The sequence below is a fragment of the Prosopis cineraria genome, unplaced genomic scaffold, assembly GCF_029017545.1.
Source record: "Prosopis cineraria cultivar Desert tree isolate PC_DT_omini unplaced genomic scaffold, ASM2901754v1 PC13, whole genome shotgun sequence".
Classification (NCBI taxonomy): Eukaryota; Viridiplantae; Streptophyta; class Magnoliopsida; order Fabales; family Fabaceae; genus Prosopis; species Prosopis cineraria.
The window spans coordinates 3,747,989-3,768,194 of NW_026555344.1; the positions used below are offsets into that span (position 1 = coordinate 3,747,989).

The window sequence follows — 20,206 nt, forward strand, 5'->3', positions numbered from 1 at the left end:
TTTGTATCGACTTTAATCACAAGCAATGACTTTTTTTTTGCGATACAATTACCCTTTTAGAAAAGATTTCACGATTCAGAAATCGTTGGCTGTCTAGCCGTTGCCATGAAAGCCACGTATACCTATTTTTCCTTATCAACGGATATAAATATAATTTAGATTTAGACTTAATAAATAAACACGCCAAAGCGCGTCTTTCATTCTTGAGAGCGGTGGGAGGCACAAAATTTGGCGTATTTTCAATCAAGTCAAGAGATGCGAACAGATTTGCTGAATATTGTCGACATCGGGAGGAATTCTCATAAATATTCTATATTCATTTATATCTATATTCTATACGAGTTATATTATTATATATATATTTTGTGTGTGTGTGTGTGTGTGTGTGTGTGTGTGTTTTAGTTTAATAACGCGATAATGTGATAAAGTCATCAAAACCTCTGTGGTTTTGGATCTTACTGTGCTTGCCAGCTTTGCTTGGGAACATGGCTACATATTTACATAAACAAGCATGGACCCCAAAAATCGCCAATAAAAAAATAGAAGTTGAGAGAAGGGTCTGACTGCATCTTCTCAGCTTTCCTGGTAAAGGAGGAATTTCTTGGCAGAGATTGATTAGAGAAGAGGAGAGGGAGGGAGGGAGATGATGGAGGATCGGGGAGTTTTGGCGGTGGTGTTCACCAGCACCTGCATTCTGGGTTGGTTGCTCATTGCCGTCAATGGAGACACAGATCAAACTGATGGTCAGTATTTTATTAGACTTGATTTCCTAGTCTGCTCATTTTATGAGTTCCAGGGTATTCCTTGTACTTCGATAAATTTGCATGGTGCTAGAGTTCGGCTGAAGAGTGAAGTTAATATTCACCTTTCTTGCTCTTTGCTTGGCTCTGTAAGTTTAAAATTATCTGCTTCGATCAGCTTTATCAAATTGTTGATAGGTTACTTCGTCACATTGCGACACAAGTTTAAGTGTCTCGGTTTTGGATTTAGTGAGAAATTTTCCAGCTGATCTTCTCGAGTGGCATCCGTTAATTCCGTTACAGATTATTACTGTTTATCACATGGCTGGATCTTTTACTAGAGTGACGCATTACTTTGCGTGGCTACGATTGCAGCAAATAAAATTTTGTTTTCTTTTGTTGTTGAGCAGTATGTTCTGTTTACAGTTCTGTCGGTGAATGGTTTCTGGGGATTTGTCATATGCCTTACCTGAGAACGTCGCTTTGATTGGAAATTTGAAGTTCTATGTGTCACTCATCGCTGACATTTTTCGGGTTCGATGATTAATTTCCTGTTGATCATTCATTTGAGTTATCCCCACGATACCTTTATAGATGGGTTCGCCTTTTGGGCTCTCCCAATTTCTTTACTCATCCAAGGATGGACTCATGTTGTCTTCTTTCTGCGGTTTAGGGTTTTTCCAATGGATTGAAGGAAGCCAAAGTTTTAATCCCGCATTTTTTGGCTAGGTACTGGCATTGTGTCATAGGTCTATATCTAGCTGTGGGAGCGTGGAAGTTAATTTCTGGAGCATTGTATCCAGTAAAAATGGGGAAAAGAAGAGACGGCTTTATCAACAAATAATCCATCTAGTACTTGATGTAATATTACATTTTTCATTGGGTCAAGTTTACTTCTTAATGTGTTGAACACACATTCAGAGTTCAAAGAAATGAGATACCTGTGATGGTGCCAAGATGCAGTGAAAAGTTCTTGGATAATGCACCTCATTTTTGTTGCCATCCATGATATTGCTGGGTTTGCAGATTGATGTCCATATTGATCTTTTCTGTATTATGTTGATATTTATGGATTCATGTGCCATGTTGACTGATGATGCGTAAAGGAACTTCAGAGTTCTGTATGATTAACCCCAAAAATGCACTTTAATAGTGAATACTTGCTTGTGCCATCGAAAGTGGCCTAAAGACAAACAAAATGAGGTACTTAATCATACATGTACCGACATAGTTGCTACTATGAGGTGTTACAAGCCACCATATTGCTGCTGCCCTCCTTGAAAATGGCGTTATTCCTCTTAGTAGGCATCAGTGAGCTCTTGTATCATGAGGCCGAATGATTTAATAATCATTAGTAGCATAATACCAGTGAAGTTAACCTCAAGATTTGGTAGTCCCACTTTCAATTTCAATCTCAAACTTTTAAATGGTTCTTAGGCTTATATAGTGATCCTGATATGGGATTTCATGTATCACATGGAATACGATTTTAACCATTTAACTAAGTCATGCTGTAAGATTTTTTTTGTTGGTTGGATCGTCAGTCAGTAACATTCTGTAACATAATAACGTATAGGAAAGCTTGTAGGGCTTTAGATGAGCTTATTTCACTTATTTGATTCATATGATTCTTATCTGAAATAATACTGTATTTGTTTTTCTTTTGTTCAAATTTATCTCTCCACATTTGTCCAACAGCATCCTGTTTGACACTTTAAAGATGTGTCATTTTCACTAACTAGCTATCGCATTTCTAAATTTTTGGTGCAGCTTCTGCTTTACGGGCTATGTTTATTGGTATGAACTCACCATCCCAACTAGGTTGGTCAGCAAACGGTGGTGATCCATGTGGACAATCTTGGAAAGGCATTACTTGCTCTGGCAACAGAGTTACCGAGATGTAATGTCTCACCCTTCCTTTGACTTTATGTCACTGACTGTTAATTATTTTTGTGCCAATTTGTGATGGAAATTCATTTTTCTTATCAGTAAGTTGCCTAGTCTTGGACTGTCTGGATCATTCGGTTTCCAGTTACAAACCATGACATTTGTGACCACCCTGTAAGATTCATCGTCTCATTTGACGTATATATGATTTTTTGTCTATTAGTATTTTGTTTAATGAGTTTGTAACTTTTGCAGTGATATGAGTTACAATAATTTTGGAGGCAACATACCATACCAACTTCCACAAAATTTGCAGAGATTGTATGTTTCTGTATACATGTGGCTCATGCTTATTTATTTCTTCTTTTTTATTCTGAAGTTGTAATTTTTAACATTCTTGTTTCTTTCCATGTAGAGATCTTTCCAATAACCAGTTCACTGGGAGTTTACCATATTCAATTTCTGATATGACTTCTCTTACATACCTGTGTGTAATATCTTATTGTTCATTCTCATGATTATACTTTATCATCTCCCTTTACAAGCAACTGGAGTCAATTTTTTATTTTTCATTCTTTTTGGGAAATGCAGAAATATTGCTCACAATCAACTACAGAATGGACTGGGTGACATGTTTCAAAAGCTTTCTAAGCTAGCCACATTGTGAGATTTCCTCTTGGCCTACAACGACATAAATTGGAATAGTCTCTATGAATGTCATGCTGAGCTTCAGATATTGACTATTTTCAGCCTCAATATAATTTTATATTACTTGTTGTGAATTCAACTACCATTTGTACTGGAAATGTAAAGTATCATAATATTGCTTCTGATTACATGCTTGAATCATTTTTCATTTTTATATCCCTGTCAATAATGACCTGTACACTCAGTCTAGTTCACTACCTCTTCTGGCTTGTGCTACGTGTGGTTTCAAGGAATTTCAATAGCACCTACTTCCGTTTTCATAGCTGAGGCTTCTTTGGAAGGCTAATGAATGCTACAACTTGATTTTATTGAAAAGAAAAGGATGCTAGGACTTTGATTAAAGAACAAGTGACTGAAAAATTAGTTGCATGTTGCAGGGATCTCTCTTTCAATTCTCTGTCAGGTAGCCTCCCTCAGAGTTTTAGCTCGCTTTCAAGTGTGAGCAGCATGTAAATGTCTTAACTTATTTTTTTTAATTATTCTTGTTAATGTTTTGCATGTTGTTAATTAGATTTTGGATTGTCTCCTCTACCTTTGCTCAGGTATCTGCAAAACAACCAGTTTACAGGGGCTATTGATGTCCTCGCCAATCTGCCTCTTGATAGTCTGTACGTTATGTATTAATATAAAATATTAGAGTTTTACATCCTCTGTTTTCCTAGAAGTGCCTTTAAAAAATGAATATCTATCATCTATGATGCTTCCTAGGAATGTGCAAAACAACCATTTTACAGGCTGGATACCAGAACAGCTGAAAAGCATTAACCTCCAGTAAGCATTGTTGCTATCATTGACAAAGTTACTATAGATCTGTTTCTTTACATACAAGGTTCTTCAAAATTTAAAAATTTTGTTCAAACTTAATGGCAGGACATCAGGAAATGCATGGAACTCAGGTCCTGCCCCCCCTCCACCTCCTGGGACGCCTCCTGCAAGTGGAAGGAACCGTCATCACAAATCTGATGGAAGTAATAGCTCTTCAGATGGTGGCACCAGTGATGGGGAGAAAAAATCTGGTATAGGAGCTGGTGGTATTGCTGGAATAGTGATCTCCATCCTTCTTGTTGGGGCAGTAGTTGCTTTCTTTTTGGTGAAAAGAAAATCCAGAAAGTCATCTTCTGATATAGAAAAGCTTGACAATGAGCCTTTTGCTCCTCTTAATTCAAACGAAGTGCATGGTAATTTGTACCTCCTGCCTCTTGTACACTGTTGACAAATTATTTTCTCTTTTATCTTGAGTTGGTCATTATTTTATGCTTTGTGTGCTAACATATTAGTAACACATTTGCTTTCTATTTTTAATATTCACCCTCCATAGTAGTTATATCTGCAGCAAGCACCTGCTTCCTTGTCTTCATGCTCTTCATGATAAATTAACTTTACAATGTTGATGCATAGCTTGTTCTTTAATATAGTAGAAATTACTTCAGCTCTTTTCTAGGGGAAGGATGCTTTCTTAATTTCCAACAATCCATGTAGCATGTGACTTGGAAGAGTTTCAAGTATTTTTAATCAAGCTAGTTTGATAAACTTTTATTAGTTTAGTGCAAAAACATTATCGGTCAATCTTTAGTAACCAGGTTCTCTCCAAAATACTGTAAACAGTTTAATATTACTCCTCCAGTTCTTGTGCTCCTGCAACTTAGTTCTTGAGATTACATATCCGTTGTAATGCAGAAGTGAAGTCTGTGCAAGCTCCCTCTGTAGTTGACATGAAGACATTTGATACTTCTGCTTCAATAAATATTAAACCCCCACCTATTGAACGTCACAAATCATTTGATGAAGACGAATTTTCCAAGAAGCCAATTATTGTCAAGAAAACTGTAAAAGCTCCTGTGAATGTGAAATCATATTCTATAGCAGACCTACAGATTGCCACTGGGAGCTTCAGTATGGATCACCTTCTTGGGGAGGGATCTTTTGGACGTGTTTATCGTGCTCACTCTGATGATGGGAAGGTATTCTCGTTTATTATTTCATTGACATTGCATTTGTGTCAAATTTTGGTTGGAAAGGCAGTGTTTCCTTAGTTGTGCCATTATCTTGTATTTTGCGTGGAAGCTGACTGATTCAAAAGCTATACATGCATGTGTCTGGCGTCAGATGCCTTAGAAAAGCATTATTTATCTCCACTCATCCATTGCCCCTTAAACCCCCCCCCCCCGGGCAGAAAAAAAAAAGCTTAAACCAACTGAAGTCTTGGAAGTCTGTGTGCATGTGGGACCCACTGTATAGCTAAGTTCCCTATGTATACCATGTATTCTTTAATAATTGACCAATTCTTGTGTCTATGCATGTGACTTAGACATTAATGATTTTGACTCTGTTGAAATTTTTGTAGGTTCTTGCTGTGAAGAAAATTGATTCATCGATCCTGCCCCATGATTCCGAAGATTTTATAGAATTAGTCTCAAAAATCTCCAACTTACACCATCCAAATGTGACAGAGCTTGTTGGTTATTGTTCAGAGCATGGACAACACCTCCTAGTCTATGAGTTTCATAAAAGTGGATCATTGCATGACTTCCTTCACTTATCAGATGAATATAGCAAACCATTAATATGGAATTCCCGTGTCAAGATTGCTTTGGGGACTGCACGTGCTTTAGAGTAAGTTCATATGGGTTGATGGGTTTGAAGATCCTGATGTTTGCTTTTTCTAAAGAAGTTTTCCATTGTTTCATGATATTTTCCTGACCATACAAGTCCAGTTTTCCTATGACCTACTAGATTTTGGCTTGCCCTTGCTATCCCCTGTTCCTACTATTGTTAATGTTTTATGTATCCTACTTGATTTAGAATGTATTTTTCTAAGTCTCTCTGCATAACTTTATTGTGCAAGAGCAAGGCATATAACCAATGTTATCCTGTACCAATCTCTTAATTGTTGGTTAATTCAGTGTTTAAATCCCAAGGTTGTAAAAGTAAGAAGATAGTTTGGATTTTCGAGTTTTGATCTTTACATAATCAATGATACATAAAATAAGATGAATGTACTCACTAATTTTTTTTCTAGGTACCTGCATGAAGTTTGTTCACCGTCAGTTGTTCATAAGAATATTAAGTCAGCCAACATATTGCTTGATGCGGAGCTCAATCCTCATGTCTCGGACTCAGGATTGGCAAGCTATATTCCAAATGCGGACCAGGTGAGTTTAGTATTTTTGGAACTTTAAGGAGTCAATGCTTTTTTAATTGGATTTAAGAGAAGTTTTGTTTGGTTGCGATAGTTTTTTGTTTAAATTAATATTATTTATTTTAGGCCTTGTTGCTTATTCATTCAATTTTGTATAGCCATTCTCCTTTCTATGAACCTCTTTTCTTCATGGATGTTGTCATACATCTGATGTCTTTTATGTGTAACCTTTGCTGCTAGTCACCACTTGCCAACTCGTGTGAATAGGTGTTAAGGGTCTTCCTGGCAGTATGAATGCTACTATGCAATTATTTCATCTTACGAAAGCAGCGACTGTTTAATTTAGGAAGGAAAACTTGCACAGATAATGTTTTCTTGTTAGAATTTAGAGGAAATATCATAAAGCTCTTGATAAATAAGCGTTTTCCTCTTGCAGTGACATTTGGCTTAGACAAATTATTAAAAATTCTTAATTTTCATCTAATATTCAGGTCTTGAACCGTAATGCTGGATTTGGGTATGATGCACCTGAAGTTGCTTTGTCTGGTCAATATACTTTGAAGAGTGATGTTTACAGCTTTGGAGTTGTTATGTTGGAGCTTCTTAGTGGACGGAAACCATTTGATAGGTAAATGATGGACGTGCGTTAGCATGACATTTTTCTCCCCTTGCACGTGTGCTGACAGAACATGCTGGATCATGAATATATAAATATATCAATATTTAAAAAAAAAAAATTGAAGTATGCCTTGACTTAACCTGCCTGGCTTCAAGCCTTCTACAGGCAACCTTGTTCGGAGACTCTACTTCAGTCATGACAATGCTAACTAGTCTCCTGGTTTTTCCAATCTGTGTATTGCTATGAAAAGAAACAAGTAAAATGAAAAAGGTTTATTTCCAGAGGATTCAATTCTATTTTTTTCTTTTCTTTTTGAAAATTTAACTTTCTTTCTCTGTTGCTATCGATTATGCCTTGATTCATATTGTTGTATTTGTTGTTTCTGGAATTGTGGGGAAATCTACGGTTGTTCGTGTTATTCTTTAAGTAATGGAAGAAATCACAACTTACCATTTTTTGGGTTCTAAACACAATTCTTAATTCTAAACAGCTCAAGACCAAGATCTGAGCAATCTTTGGTACGATGGGCAACACCTCAACTCCATGACATTGATGCGTTGGCTAAAATGGTTGATCCTGCTCTGGAGGGGCTGTACCCCGTTAAGTCCCTTTCTAGGTTTGCTGATGTCATTGCTCTCTGTGTTCAGGTAATGTCAGTTATATTGCACTTGCCATTCTTGTTCTTTTTAAGAAGGGAAATATGCCGCAAAATTTCCTGACAAAAAATGTTACACCTAGAAGGACTTTTGATGCTGAGCTATAAAAAAAAAAAATGCTCATTTGTTATCTTTTAATTGAAAAACTTGTGGAACTTATAAAATGCTGTATCTAAGTTTTTTTTTTTTTGGTGAAAACATAACTTCAGGTTCCTATACTTTGTTCACGTGTTTTGCTATTGGTCTTTCTATTTTTTTTTTTTATGTTTTTGGTCCTTGTACTTTTGTTTTTCATTGTTTTATGTCCCTCCAAAATCCCTATACTTTATTTATGGAGGGACCTAAAATAATGAAAAATAAAAGTATGAGGACAAAAAAACACCGAAAAAAAGTACAAGGACTAATAATAAAATACAAGCAAAATAAAGAAATCTAAAGTTTTGTTTCTCCTCTTTTTTCATAATTGAAAAAAAAACACTGAAGGCAGGAAAACAGCTGAATTTCTTGAATGGTTGTGAATTGTGATGCCTGGTCTAACATTTCATTTTTGAGCAGCCGGAGCCTGAATTCCGACCACCTATGTCAGAGGTGGTTCAAGCATTGGTTCGGTTAATGCAGCGAGCTAACATGAGCAAGAGGACATTTGGAACTGATCAAGGAGGATCCAATCGAGGAGGCGATGATCAAGACACACAAGATATGTAAATTGGAACGGAATCTGTATTTGTACAATGTCCAATAATAGTATTTATTTATTTTTATTTCTTTTTAACCCCTCAGCGGTACCTCTTTCCGGGTTTGGTTGATTTCTGTTTTGATTAACAAGGTTGGACAATTGGTGCTGTATTTTGTTTGAGCTATGTTCTTTCATTGTTGATATTAATTTTCAATAATAATTAGACTGGTCTGTTTAGATCGGTGTTTGTCTGCCCTCTATACCCTAATTATTTTTGTCAACTACAGTTATTTGTAATTTGGTTGGATCAGATTTTTAATTAAAAAAATGTGAAAATCAGATTTAGAAGAAGTTTTTGGCCATCATGTTTTTAAGTTTGTGTTTGAGGGGAGGGGAGTGTTTTTATGTTGCTTTGGTTGGTTTTAGCATGGAGAGAAGCTTTTAATGATTCTTTATTTAATTCAAGCCGGGAGGGGTTGGGGGGGTAATTAACTGTTATTTTACCCTTGTATGGAAAGAATTTTTTTTTTCCAACTCCCATAAATCTATTTTATATCTAAACATAAATGGCATCATTTCTAAAAGAATTACTCTAATCTTAATATATATTTTTATTATGTATTAAAAAATTGAAACTTATTTTTATTCAAAAAATTGTCACCTCTAGCATGTTTTGGCTACCGGCAATCACCACCGTGCCATTCATGTCTGATGGCTTTGAACCCACCTCAATTTTCACTTGCCACAAGTCCTGCATCATTGTATTAAAGCAATATATAACTGGTGGGCATTTTAAAATCCTGCAAGTGAAGCGTAAGATGTAATGATAGAGAAACTTAAGAGTGAGGGCATGGCTTAGTGTTGGAGAAGGAGACATGGAAGGAGGGAACAATGGGGAAAGGAGAGATCAAAGAATGATGGAGGAGACATGGAAGGAGGAAACAGTGGAGAAAGGAGAGATCAAAGAATGACATTGGCAATGAACTTTTTAATTATGGGTAGCCATGGAATATAGCAAAATTTAATGAGGGTAAATTAATTAATAAATTTGACTTCCCTCCGAAATCCTTCAATTTGGAGGGGACTAATATAAGGAGAGAAATTTTTCAACTGAATGAGGGAAGGGAAGCATTTTTCCTGTCCCCTCCAAAATCTCCTAACCAAATAAAACAGGCATGACATGCATGACATGGAGAAATTTGCTCAAAGGCAACGGTTGAGTTATGCTGAAAAATGTGTCTGCCTATATCATTGACAAATTAATAAAATAGAATAAAAATTGCATGTAAGTTTCAGCAATCTCCATGCTTTTGCATGGTTCACAAAGACAGTTGGGCGGAATCGAACATGAGTTAGAAACAATTGCAAATGTTTGCTAGATAGAAAAATACATTCTAGAAAAGAAATGACCAGGCATCTACCCTATTTTATTCCTAGATATATTCTCATTTTCCTTCCTAGAAAATATTTTTGCGTGCACCAAACATGCATAAACCCCCTCTCCTTACCAGAGTGTGTGTGTGTTTGTGTATTGATTGCATTCTTACTGGAGCATATAATACGCAATGGCACTCACAATGCAGCTGATATTTCTGTTACGCGCATATATCTGACGATTGCAATGATTCAAATCAATTGAAGAATAACATTTGTTACATGGATGTTTCAACAGAATCAACCTCGCAAGTACAGGTTCACACGGACGAATCTAACAATCTCCTCGTGAAAGAATCATGTGCTATGATAGTTTTCTCTGGGGAAAATATTGCACGTGCTGATAAGGTTTAACCAAAAGCAGGGAGGGGGAAGAACAAACTCAGTTGTAGACCATGTACTTGGGAGTTGCACTGAACTTTTGGTACCCTTTAATGACTTTATTCACTGCATCCAGGAAATCTTTCTCTGTTACAGTCTTCCTTCGGGCACGGATGGCATACATACCAGCTTCAGTGCATACACTCCTTATATCAGCTCCTGGAGACAAAAAAGTTTACCCGAGTCAACAAACTTATATCGAGAAGGTCACAGATCTAAAATAAGAAAAGGAAAGGAAGCTGCAGAAACACCTCGAAACCTGAACACTCACTTCAATGTTTGATAGTTGAAAAGCAAATGCAAAAGCACAAACAGTCAAATCCTTTCAGGGGGTTCTTACCTGTGGAATTTGGACAAAGGCGAGCAAGAAGTTCAAATCGGATATCCCTCTCACAGTTCATGGTTCTTGTGTGTATCTTGAATATCTGGGTCCTGCTCTCTAAATCAGGGAGACCAAACTCGACCTTACGATCCAAACGCCCAGGTCGAAGTAGGGCAGGATCTAGAGTATCAGGCCTATATAATTTGTGTAAAAATCCATTACCATTACATAATTGGCCGCACTCATTTATTCAAAGAATGTATTGCACAAAATGCATTGAAAGTGCAATTCTGATCTGTGCAGTATTTCTCGTGAAGCTGTCCGGAAACCAAGATTCAAGAAAATAATGACATATTTCAACTAAAGATACATCAAGCTTCAATCTAAAAAAAAAAAAGGATTAAAATATCCACAATTTAACAGGGTGAGGCTTTTCCCCCCCTTTCTTTCTTCCTATTTTATAACTCTAGCAGTCATTTAGGGTTCAACCAGAAGAAGAAGAATAATAATAAATAAAAAAAAATGTAGCCGAAAAAGCACTGCAAAAGAAACATTTGACAGCAATTATAAAGCTAATTTTGGTTATTAAAATATTCATCCTCCAAAGATTACACAAATTTACCCACATTAAATGAATGTCATTAAAGGAAATCTTCAGAAAAATGTAAAATTGATTTAAAAAAATAAAAGCATGACAAGTTGTATTAACCATGCATCCTACCTGTTTGTTGCCATCAAAACTTTGATGTTTCCACGAGCATCAAAGCCATCAAGCTGATTCACGATTTCAAGCATCGTGCGCTGAACCTCATTGTCCCCACCAACACCATCATCAAAACGGGCACCTCCAATTGCATCGACTTCATCAAAAAATACAATACATGCCTTCTTTGATCGGGCCATCTACAAGAAACAAAATTTTGGTCAGACTATCATGACATAAAAATAATTATTAAAGCAAGATCATAGATCTTAGATGTTGACCTGAAATAGTTCACGAACCATCCGAGCCCCCTCACCAACATATTTCTGAACTAGCTCACTTCCAATAACCCTAATGAAACAAGCATCAGTTCTATTAGCCACGGCCCTGGCCAAAAGTGTTTTTCCAGTTCCTGGTGGACCATAACAGAGAACACCCTTTGGAGGATCAATTCCAAGCTTAACAAATTTCTCTGGATGAAGCATGGGAAGTTCAACAACCTAGAAGGGGAAATTTTAAAATTAGTGCTACATCCTGTTTTCTCTAGGTAATTAATACTTATAGATGAAAACTTTTCTATCATTTACTTCTCGCATCTTTTCAATCTGCTCCTTACAGCCACCAACATCATTATATGTCACATCTGGCTTCTCTTCCACTGTCATCATGGTAACGCTTGGATCAATTTTTGGAGGCAAAGGAATCTGAATCTGGTATTTATTTCTATCAACCCTGCAATGATAGAATGATAGTCAATAAAATACAAAGATCAAATTGAAGTGCCCCCATCTCTTTGTAATATTTTGACATGTAAAGTAACCAACGTGGAACATACCCAACGCGCATTCCTTCCTCTATGTCAGTAGGGGAAACTTTGTCACCCAGCCCAACAACAAACTGTCATCCACAAAAAGATCACATCAGGCCCATCTTGTGAAATAAAGAAAGAAAGGTGAGGCCTCACTGGCATTTTAAAAAGCACACACCAAAACTTATCACCAAGTGATATCTTAAACAATGTTAAGTGAAGCAGGACTTATGTTTTACAAAAATCCAGCAGACACGAACATGATAAAGATAACAAAAAGTTACTACAAATACAGGCACCTTTGCAATCTGCTTAACATTGATAACATATTTAGCATCTTCAGAATTTGGATTTATTATCTTTGTGCACCTGGCCACCTATTCAATCAACAGTCAAATTTAGCAGCTCCCACAAATATAAAAAAACATTTTGAGCGAAAATAATAGTAATAAGATACCACCTGAAGAGGCTGCTCCTCCTGCATCATTTGCTTATCAGAAACAAGATCCCACTGACTTGGTGCAGCTAGACCAGTATCAGACTCCTTAATACCTATACATAACAAAAAAAGCACGTTAAGTCAAAGTATGCAGATGCAATCAGCCAGCAGTACATGTAACCAAGACAATCAGCAGAAATTACAGTACAAACAGCACAGTAACAAGATTTCAAATAGAAATGGAATACATCACCTGATTAAGGGACTACTTCAACTTTTATTATAAAAAAATATAAATATATAAGAATGGTCACACACTAGATAAGCACATAACAAAGATACTAACAACAGATAAATAATATCCAAAATTTAAACAACTACAACAATCTAACGAGCAACATGGAAATACATTGGCAAGATAAGAATTAATAAAGTGTGGTTCCTTCCAAACTAGCATGTAATGTACACGTCCGGTTCAGTCTTCATGAATTTATCAACTAGAACCCAGCTAGCTCTCTAATATTGTGGGTAATGGACTAATGGTCGAGTAAATGTTATGATCAACATGATATAGAAATGATAAACAAAGAAAAAGTATATGAATATGAAGTATAATTCATCTCTGACTATAAAATAATGATTATTAAACATACTGAATCAGCAGCGAGGTCAAAAACACACACACATCCTTGTGCAGTAATATACAATTAGATTAGAGTATACTTTTCTGGCCTGAAGATAATTAGAGTACACATCCCAAATCCATAACGAGTTTTTTCAAATACTGAATACACAGGTTTGCATCTTAGTGAGATAAAGAAAGGAACTGGTGAAAATACCGCATAAATCATTGACTTTCTTTGCCATCTCTTTGATCTCCTTCTCCACCTTTTTTATACCTGTGGAATAAGGTCCCAGACCCTGCACAAACCAATATTTACTTCTAAAACAATTCCTTTAAACTAAGTCACTGTGGGTGAGGTAACACCAATAACAGAATATAAGAGGAGGTACATTACGTACAAACGTTTAAACATAAGATTAGCCATAGAACAGCTTTAATCAGAAGGTAGGCTCTTGGCAATGAACTACCAATAGACTTGCCTTACATATTAAGAGGAAAAGCTGAAAAACACCCATCGTGATCACTACTTTATATAATTATCTGTGTACAAGAACGGAATCTCAGTCACTCTTCATAAAAAATAACAGAAGCTGAATAATTTTCTCATCTGACTGGAGAAGTTCGGGATTCACATAATATGCAAGCGACTGAGGCATCCCAAGTACAAAGATTTATCTGTTCCAAAACCTAATGCATCTACAGCATGAATATGTAGCATAATTTTATCTGGGTTAGCAAATGATAAATAAACCTAACTTAACATATTCTTGACACCCAACAAGTCTAACTAGTTCCGGAAGCGTGCCAAGAGGTATGAAAACCCTTAGACTTTCATAAACGTTGTTTCTACAGCCAGGGAGATCTTCAAATTAATCGCATTAAACTGACACCCGCACAGTATCAAGATTAAGGCAATAACACCAAGCTAATTAAAGTACACAGTAGATGAATAGTAAATTGGCCAAATGCCAGGCGGCCAAAAAACAATATAAACTTATTGATGAGACCCATCATCAGCAGAATGAACAAAGCTTGAACTGCGATTCAGCTGAGGTAACATTGAAAATAATACCCAAGGAAAATCAACAAAGTGAATACTCAAACAAATACGTAGATCTACAGAACCTCGACAGGTAGAGGGGAACGCCAAAAGGTAGGGATTTCGTAAACAACTTACATAGGTTTTGAGCAGGGCAATGTCATCCTCGTCGAGGGGACGGGGGTTCTTCTCGTCCTTGATGTCCTCTTCGTGATCGGGTGCCATTGATGTGATCCTTCCGAATTTGTTTTACTTCCTCAGAATTTCGTAAGAGGTAAGTGTGACTATGAAACTACGATTCTATTTGGGCTTAGCGGGGCTTTTATGCAGGAAGGGTACAGTAGTGTGCAAATCCGAGAAAGAAAAGCAAATAACAAGGTGACTTTCATAAAAGGCAAAAAAAAAAAAAAAAAATTATATATATATATATATATATTCTCCTACTGTTGTATCCATAATTTAAAATGGTTGGCAAAAAAATAATAATTTATAACGTTTTAAAGAAACAAGCAACATCAATTTATAAAATGAGACTTAACCTTTTTATCATTAAACACACTAAAACTATCAATATAATTTAAAACATTCTATGTAAATAAATGAGTGCAAAAGTTTGCTTCTATAAATAAAATTCAAGGAAACAAAATTAGAATGATGCAACTTGACTCTAGCATATTCAATGATATTTCTAAACGAGTGATAACTCAATCATTCTTTGTAGCTTTTGTGACCAATAATCTCAGTAATTATGAGAACAAAGTGACCAACATTAGAATGAAAGGCAACAATCTATTTAGCATGGCTATTCCGTAGCACACCTCCACATTTGGAAATGTCATTACTGTAAGAACAATCAATGTCTAAGCGAAAGTTAATACCATCAGGCCAGTACCACTAGTAATAAGTACGCTCAGATGAAGCACTCTTTGTAGTAGAGGAATTCAGTACACTCCAATCAGACTCAACTTGATGCAAAATTTCCTCTTTCGAGCACAATCTCTTAGTATCCTCATTCGAGAATATACATATGCATCTAGCATACCAGACATCCTAGTACACGGATCCAAAAGGAACATCCCATGTTACCTATTTAGTGAACTCCTTTCCAGCATGATGTCTCAAAGTTCTAAAGTATCCAGTGTTCGTTGATCAAATTTTTGAAGCTGCTCCAGAGTTCAAGCATGATGAACTCTCTCCACCGATCCTCTGCAAAGGGACAATCCTTAAGCACGTGCATGACAGTCTCCTTCTATGAACAGCCTAAAGAGCGAAGGTGACATGTTGGAACCCTCCAGATGCACGAAGATCCGCTGCGTGCGGTTTATTTTTTGCAGCCAACAGCAGAGGGGCAATCTTCTAGTAGGTGCATTACCGTCTTCTACTACCAATTTAAGTTAATGATATTTTCATATTTTTAACAACATTCTTTCATTTACTGCATCTCCTCATTTTAAAAAAATTGTTTAATTAAGCATTGACTAAATTTCATACCATAGTAATATCAAAATAGTATATATATTTTACTGCTTTGCTGGCGGTAACTTTTCAACCTTTACAAGCTCCAGTCCTCTTGGTATCATTTGTCATGATCAGAAGCTTTTGAATAGTCTTCAATAAAGATCACTGTGGAGGCTCTTAATTAGAATATTAACTTCTTAACTTCCTAATTTGTCTCGTTCATTTTATATTTTTAAGTTTAGGTGTTTTAATTTTGGTATTATTTTTAGACCAATTCTATTGTAGAACTGTTTTTTATCCGCAAAAAAAAAAAAAAAGCAAAATGCATGAGTTTCTTAAGAGCTTGAACCTTTCTTATGACAAGTTTCAAGCTCCAAAGAACTGCTATTGAAGAAAAATCACATTAAGAAACAACACACAAAAATTATTGGAAAAGTATATTATTAATCCTTTAACTTTATATAAAACTTTCATTTGATCTCTTTACTTTTTAAAGCATTTTTTTCTATTCTCTAATTCTAATAATGTTAGTCTCAAATGACAATTCTTTATACTAATTATTGTTATTTAAAAAAAATAAACAACATATATTAACATTTGAAAATGTTTTGCCAATGTAATATCTCAACTCCTAGAAATGCTAATATGGATGTTTTGTTAATATAATATCTCAATTTTTTGAAAATGTTCGTTAATGTTTCATTTATGCAATATCTCAATTTTTTGTACTAGCGTAAAGTTAAAGGAACAGAAATAGACTTTTATTGAAAATTATATATGACTTCTTGAAATGCCTTTTGGCTTGTCCTTTACAACAAGGTAAGATGTACTTGAAATTGAGCATAGGTTATAACAAGTAAAAAGTTTTAAAATTAAACTTCATTTACCAAAAGTCCAAGAGAAAATCCACAGATAGCAACAGTTTTCATTTCCATAGAAGACATGTTGAAGAGCCAGTAATTGCACTAGGGCCAAATTGAGGACCAGGTTTTCATTGTACAAACAATCTCTTTGATGAAAGAGTAGATCAATAAGGAATAACGCTTATGAGACAAAATCGCCAATGTTATTATCATACATAAAAATCAATACACAATAAATTTCAAACAAACCTATTATAGGACAGAAGTGGCGCAGTAATAAATGGCAGGGGTACATGAATAAGTTTTGTAGTATCTTCATTCATTTTCCGCAACAATATTTGGTTCCTCGCCTTGGCACAGGTACTGATCACACACTGATGCTGATCCCCAGTCCTTTCTAAGCCTCAAGATGTCTTCAGTGAAAGTGGAACCCGGGGCTCCAATGAACACACTAGACATGGCACATATAGTCTTATCCAACATAGCTTCCACCTTAATTATAAAATATTCATAATGCATGTCAGTAGAAGAATTTGATGCCTGGCAATACCGACAATTCAGTAGGCTTTTCTGTTAGCGAAGTTACTAGCACACATAACATGTCAAAATGTTTTTTCATTTAATTTTATTGCCTTATCCCAAAAGAAGCATGACGGAAAGTGCAGATAGAATTAAAATAAATAAATAAAGTACGGTCAGCCTAAACTTTGAATCTACACTCTGAATCAACTATAACGTGGCCCAGTACTCTCTGAAACCTTATTTCAGGAAGTGCTGCTCAATGCAAGCGAAAGATCATCAACAGGAAAACTGAAAGCAATAATTTGAGTATCAAATGGCCTAAAGTTCATTAAACTTCCATTTTCCTTTCCTGAAAGCAACAGGTTTAGGTGGGCTAACGAGACTTATAATTAAACAGCAAGATTTTTGGATCTGGCTTCTCTGCAGATTACACTTCACCTATCATTTGCAGGTCAAGCTAAAGGATCCTATTTTTGGCCATAGATTTCAAACTTGAATACCAATCCCTCTCCCTATCTATAAATAGGAAGAGAAGAGAATAAAAGACACACATACTGATGCAGATGATCTGTTTTGTATAGAAGTCATATTTGAGATTTTGAGTCTCAATAACCGGAAAATAAATCAGCACATCACTCTGCATGCAGTGATACACATTATTGTAATGAAAGATAACGTTCCACTCTAATTAGGGTCAGACAACCTGGGTCACTGAAAGAAAAACAGAAGATTGATCCAGCAGATACAGCACACAACAATAACAAAAAGAAAGCCCAGCGAACAGATATATGTTGCCTTAACTGCAAGAAACAGCACTATCATCTCACCTGAGAATCGCCCTCAATACCATGTCTGTATAATAGAGCATCCCATTTTTCTGCTGAATTACGAGCTGGGCGTTTTACTAGTGGAACAGGCTTGTTATTCAGCACAACGAGTGACTGCAGCAAATCGGTTTCACTTTCTGCTGCATCTGTGGAAAGATAAATGACAGGTGCATTGGCACTTTCAACCACTCGCAAAATGCAATCTGCTGCTTGAGGGATGGGGTAAAAGCAACTTGGTTTTTTAACATTACTGTAAATATGACCAATGGATCATTAGTGATAATACAACTAGGAATAATATAAAATACAAGAGGGAAAATTGCAGGAAGATTTCTCATGAGGCAGAAGCCCAAAAATTGCCAAAGTATTGGCATAGACATAGTTCCACAAGATTGTATATAAATCAGAAAGAAAACATTATAATAGCTATGTGCTGAAGATTAAAAAGCTGTTAGCAGTTCACAAGTTAGAACTTGGAAATCGGGAAGCTGCAGGCAAAATGTACAGGGTAAAGAAAAGCATCACGCTAAAAGCATCATAAAATTAATCCTTCCTTTCTAGAAACATGTGCATACAAATCGTTTCAAAAGGACGCACCAGAATTTCAAAAAGCCGTGTCTTCGAAAATGTAAAGCAATGAAGCTCTTTCCCAAGAATGTTTGAATAAAACGCTGAGCAGTAAGCATGATAAGACGGCTAGGTTCAATCAGAGTCTTGCATTTGTGAGCAAGCGGGCCGCCTGGTTGCGTTACCCATTCTTGCTCCACGTCAGCAAAGAAGACATCCCCAATTGCCATGACATCATCATCATGTGTAAACTTAGATAAAACATCTTGAGCTGTCCTCTTTTTAGGCTTCTTGATATCCTCAACCCAAACAGGCTCAGGTTTACTCATTGACAAACCCAACGACTTCAATTTCTTTATATGGTCCTCATCCAGATAACAAGGTTGGGGCAGAGAAAAGTAACATAGAAACTTATCTATCTTCATATGATCCTTCTTGATATTAGCAAATTCATCAAAGGAGATGACAACCTTTTTTCCCAAGCATTTATTAATGTGAACGATATCCAACACTCTGTCATACTGATAATCCACGTTCGAACTCGGAATAACCAATACCCGATTAAGAAGAGCCGCGAAAAACATATGCTTCTCCAAGCAAATTAGATGGTTGGACATCTGGCCTGAAACACATATGGCAAGCAAAAATTTATCAGTTTTTGGCTTCCATTCAAATGTTCTTCTTTGTGACAAATTCTGATCCACTGTTCTACACCTATCATAACTGACATAACCCAAACTAGCATTTCCAAGACCAAATTCGGGTTCGGCCAAATTCCCAGTCTTATGGGGAGACAACAAAACCTGTTGAATCTCTTTATTCAAAGAAATCTGCTTAAACAAAACAGATTTAAGATCTTCCAACAATGCCGAAGATGAGAACGAGCGTAAGTGATTCGGATCCTGCATTGGCGAACTTGAATTCAAATCATTCGTTAAATTCACAGCAGAATTCAGTTGAAACGTGTGATTCCAAATAGTCAAAAGCTCAGACTGTTGCTGCTGCAAGAGATGAAGAGCGCGCAATTCGGACTCCTTCATTTGTTCACGTAGCGGATCGAACTTTAGAGAAGGGAAATTGGTGGGAAAGAGCGTATGGGCATCGGTGGTGAAGTATAGGAGAACAATTAAAATACCGAGAATGACAAACGAATACCTCTTTCGGAACTTGAAATTCAATCGGGGCATTCGAGAACTGAAATCTTCTATGTGGAACACAGCAGAGGCAGAAGAGGGTGGAGAAGGAGGCTTTCTCACATTCTGTTCGATCAAATTGTGGCGGTCATCTTCTTCGTCCGAAGACAAATCTCTCTGCATTGCTACCCTTGGCAACGGTAACAAACAACCGGAGATCGAGTCCGAGGCTGAGTACTCAGTGGAAGCAACAGTCAGTAGTGGCAGCAATTGAGAAAAGCTAAAGAGTCGCCCACAATGTGAATCGCCGAGTCAGCGACTCGGTGAGTGTGAATGAGTGAGTGACAATAACGGAGGAGATGAAATGAACAAATGAGTATATCCCCCGATGGAGAAGAGAAGGAGCGGAAACGTAAGCAGCGAGCGAAAGTGAACCATTCGGTTGATGGCCAGGAAAAATGAAAAAAAAAAAAAAAAAAAATCAGTCGGCAGAAATTTTTTTTGGCATCAAATCAGCGAGTGAATCCCTCCAACTGCTACTATTAACAACATTAAAGATTTTATTATAAAAAATTAGATGGTCATCACGTTTCTCCAAGCAAACAAATGCGCAGATTTACTGAGACATCAAGCTCATATAATCAATTTAATATTCACATT

General features: G+C 36.4%; 3 protein-coding genes across 3 annotated transcripts; 1 reads left to right on the forward strand and 2 right to left on the reverse strand.

Annotated features, from left to right (window-relative positions):
- The first annotated feature begins 207 nt into the window (after window positions 1–207).
- On the forward strand, window positions 208–8,676 carry LOC129290759 (protein STRUBBELIG-RECEPTOR FAMILY 7-like). Its single transcript, XM_054927716.1, has 16 exons — window positions 208–743; window positions 2,511–2,640; window positions 2,730–2,801; window positions 2,883–2,948; window positions 3,043–3,114; window positions 3,219–3,290; window positions 3,713–3,784; window positions 3,878–3,943; window positions 4,044–4,106; window positions 4,206–4,513; window positions 5,013–5,296; window positions 5,680–5,948; window positions 6,355–6,487; window positions 6,966–7,102; window positions 7,584–7,740; window positions 8,305–8,676. Exons 1-16 carry the CDS (start codon window positions 644–646, stop codon window positions 8,452–8,454), a joined length of 2,151 nt encoding a protein of 716 aa, XP_054783691.1. The 5' UTR covers window positions 208–643; the 3' UTR covers window positions 8,455–8,676.
- A 1,359-nt stretch (window positions 8,677–10,035) lies between these two features.
- LOC129290763 (26S proteasome regulatory subunit 7) lies at window positions 10,036–14,510 on the reverse strand. The gene is made up of 10 exons (XM_054927719.1): window positions 14,315–14,510; window positions 13,352–13,433; window positions 12,534–12,625; window positions 12,373–12,450; window positions 12,101–12,162; window positions 11,853–11,997; window positions 11,547–11,765; window positions 11,284–11,465; window positions 10,581–10,756; window positions 10,036–10,399 (listed from the first exon to the last, which is right to left on the reverse strand). Exons 1-10 carry the CDS (start codon window positions 14,399–14,401, stop codon window positions 10,242–10,244), a joined length of 1,281 nt encoding a protein of 426 aa, XP_054783694.1. The 5' UTR covers window positions 14,402–14,510; the 3' UTR covers window positions 10,036–10,241.
- A 1,988-nt stretch (window positions 14,511–16,498) lies between these two features.
- LOC129290762 (O-fucosyltransferase 36-like) lies at window positions 16,499–19,985 on the reverse strand. The gene is made up of 3 exons (XM_054927718.1): window positions 18,444–19,985; window positions 17,847–18,096; window positions 16,499–16,989 (listed from the first exon to the last, which is right to left on the reverse strand). Exons 1-3 carry the CDS (start codon window positions 19,727–19,729, stop codon window positions 16,813–16,815), a joined length of 1,713 nt encoding a protein of 570 aa, XP_054783693.1. The 5' UTR covers window positions 19,730–19,985; the 3' UTR covers window positions 16,499–16,812.
- Between the last annotated feature and the right edge of the window lie 221 nt (window positions 19,986–20,206).

Coding starts and splice junctions, on each gene's coding strand:
- LOC129290759 (XM_054927716.1), top strand. CDS start 644: ATGATGGAGGATCGGGGAGTTTTGGCGGTGGTGTTCACCAGCACCTGC. Junction 2,641..2,729: donor GGCAACAGAGTTACCGAGAT/GTAATGTCTCAC, acceptor TTTTCTTATCAG/TAAGTTGCCTAGTCTTGGAC. Junction 7,741..8,304: donor TCATTGCTCTCTGTGTTCAG/GTAATGTCAGTT, acceptor ATTTTTGAGCAG/CCGGAGCCTGAATTCCGACC.
- LOC129290763 (XM_054927719.1), bottom strand. CDS start 14,401: ATGGCACCCGATCACGAAGAGGACATCAAGGACGAGAAGAACCCCCGT. Junction 11,998..12,100: donor GAGGAAGGAATGCGCGTTGG/GTATGTTCCACG, acceptor CTATCATTGCAG/GGTTGATAGAAATAAATACC. Junction 11,766..11,852: donor AGATTGAAAAGATGCGAGAA/GTAAATGATAGA, acceptor TTCCCCTTCTAG/GTTGTTGAACTTCCCATGCT.
- LOC129290762 (XM_054927718.1), bottom strand. CDS start 19,729: ATGCAGAGAGATTTGTCTTCGGACGAAGAAGATGACCGCCACAATTTG. Junction 18,097..18,443: donor CACGGCTTTTTGAAATTCTG/GTGCGTCCTTTT, acceptor TCATATTTACAG/TAATGTTAAAAAACCAAGTT. Junction 16,990..17,846: donor GTATTGAGGGCGATTCTCAG/GTGAGATGATAG, acceptor TTTATAATTAAG/GTGGAAGCTATGTTGGATAA.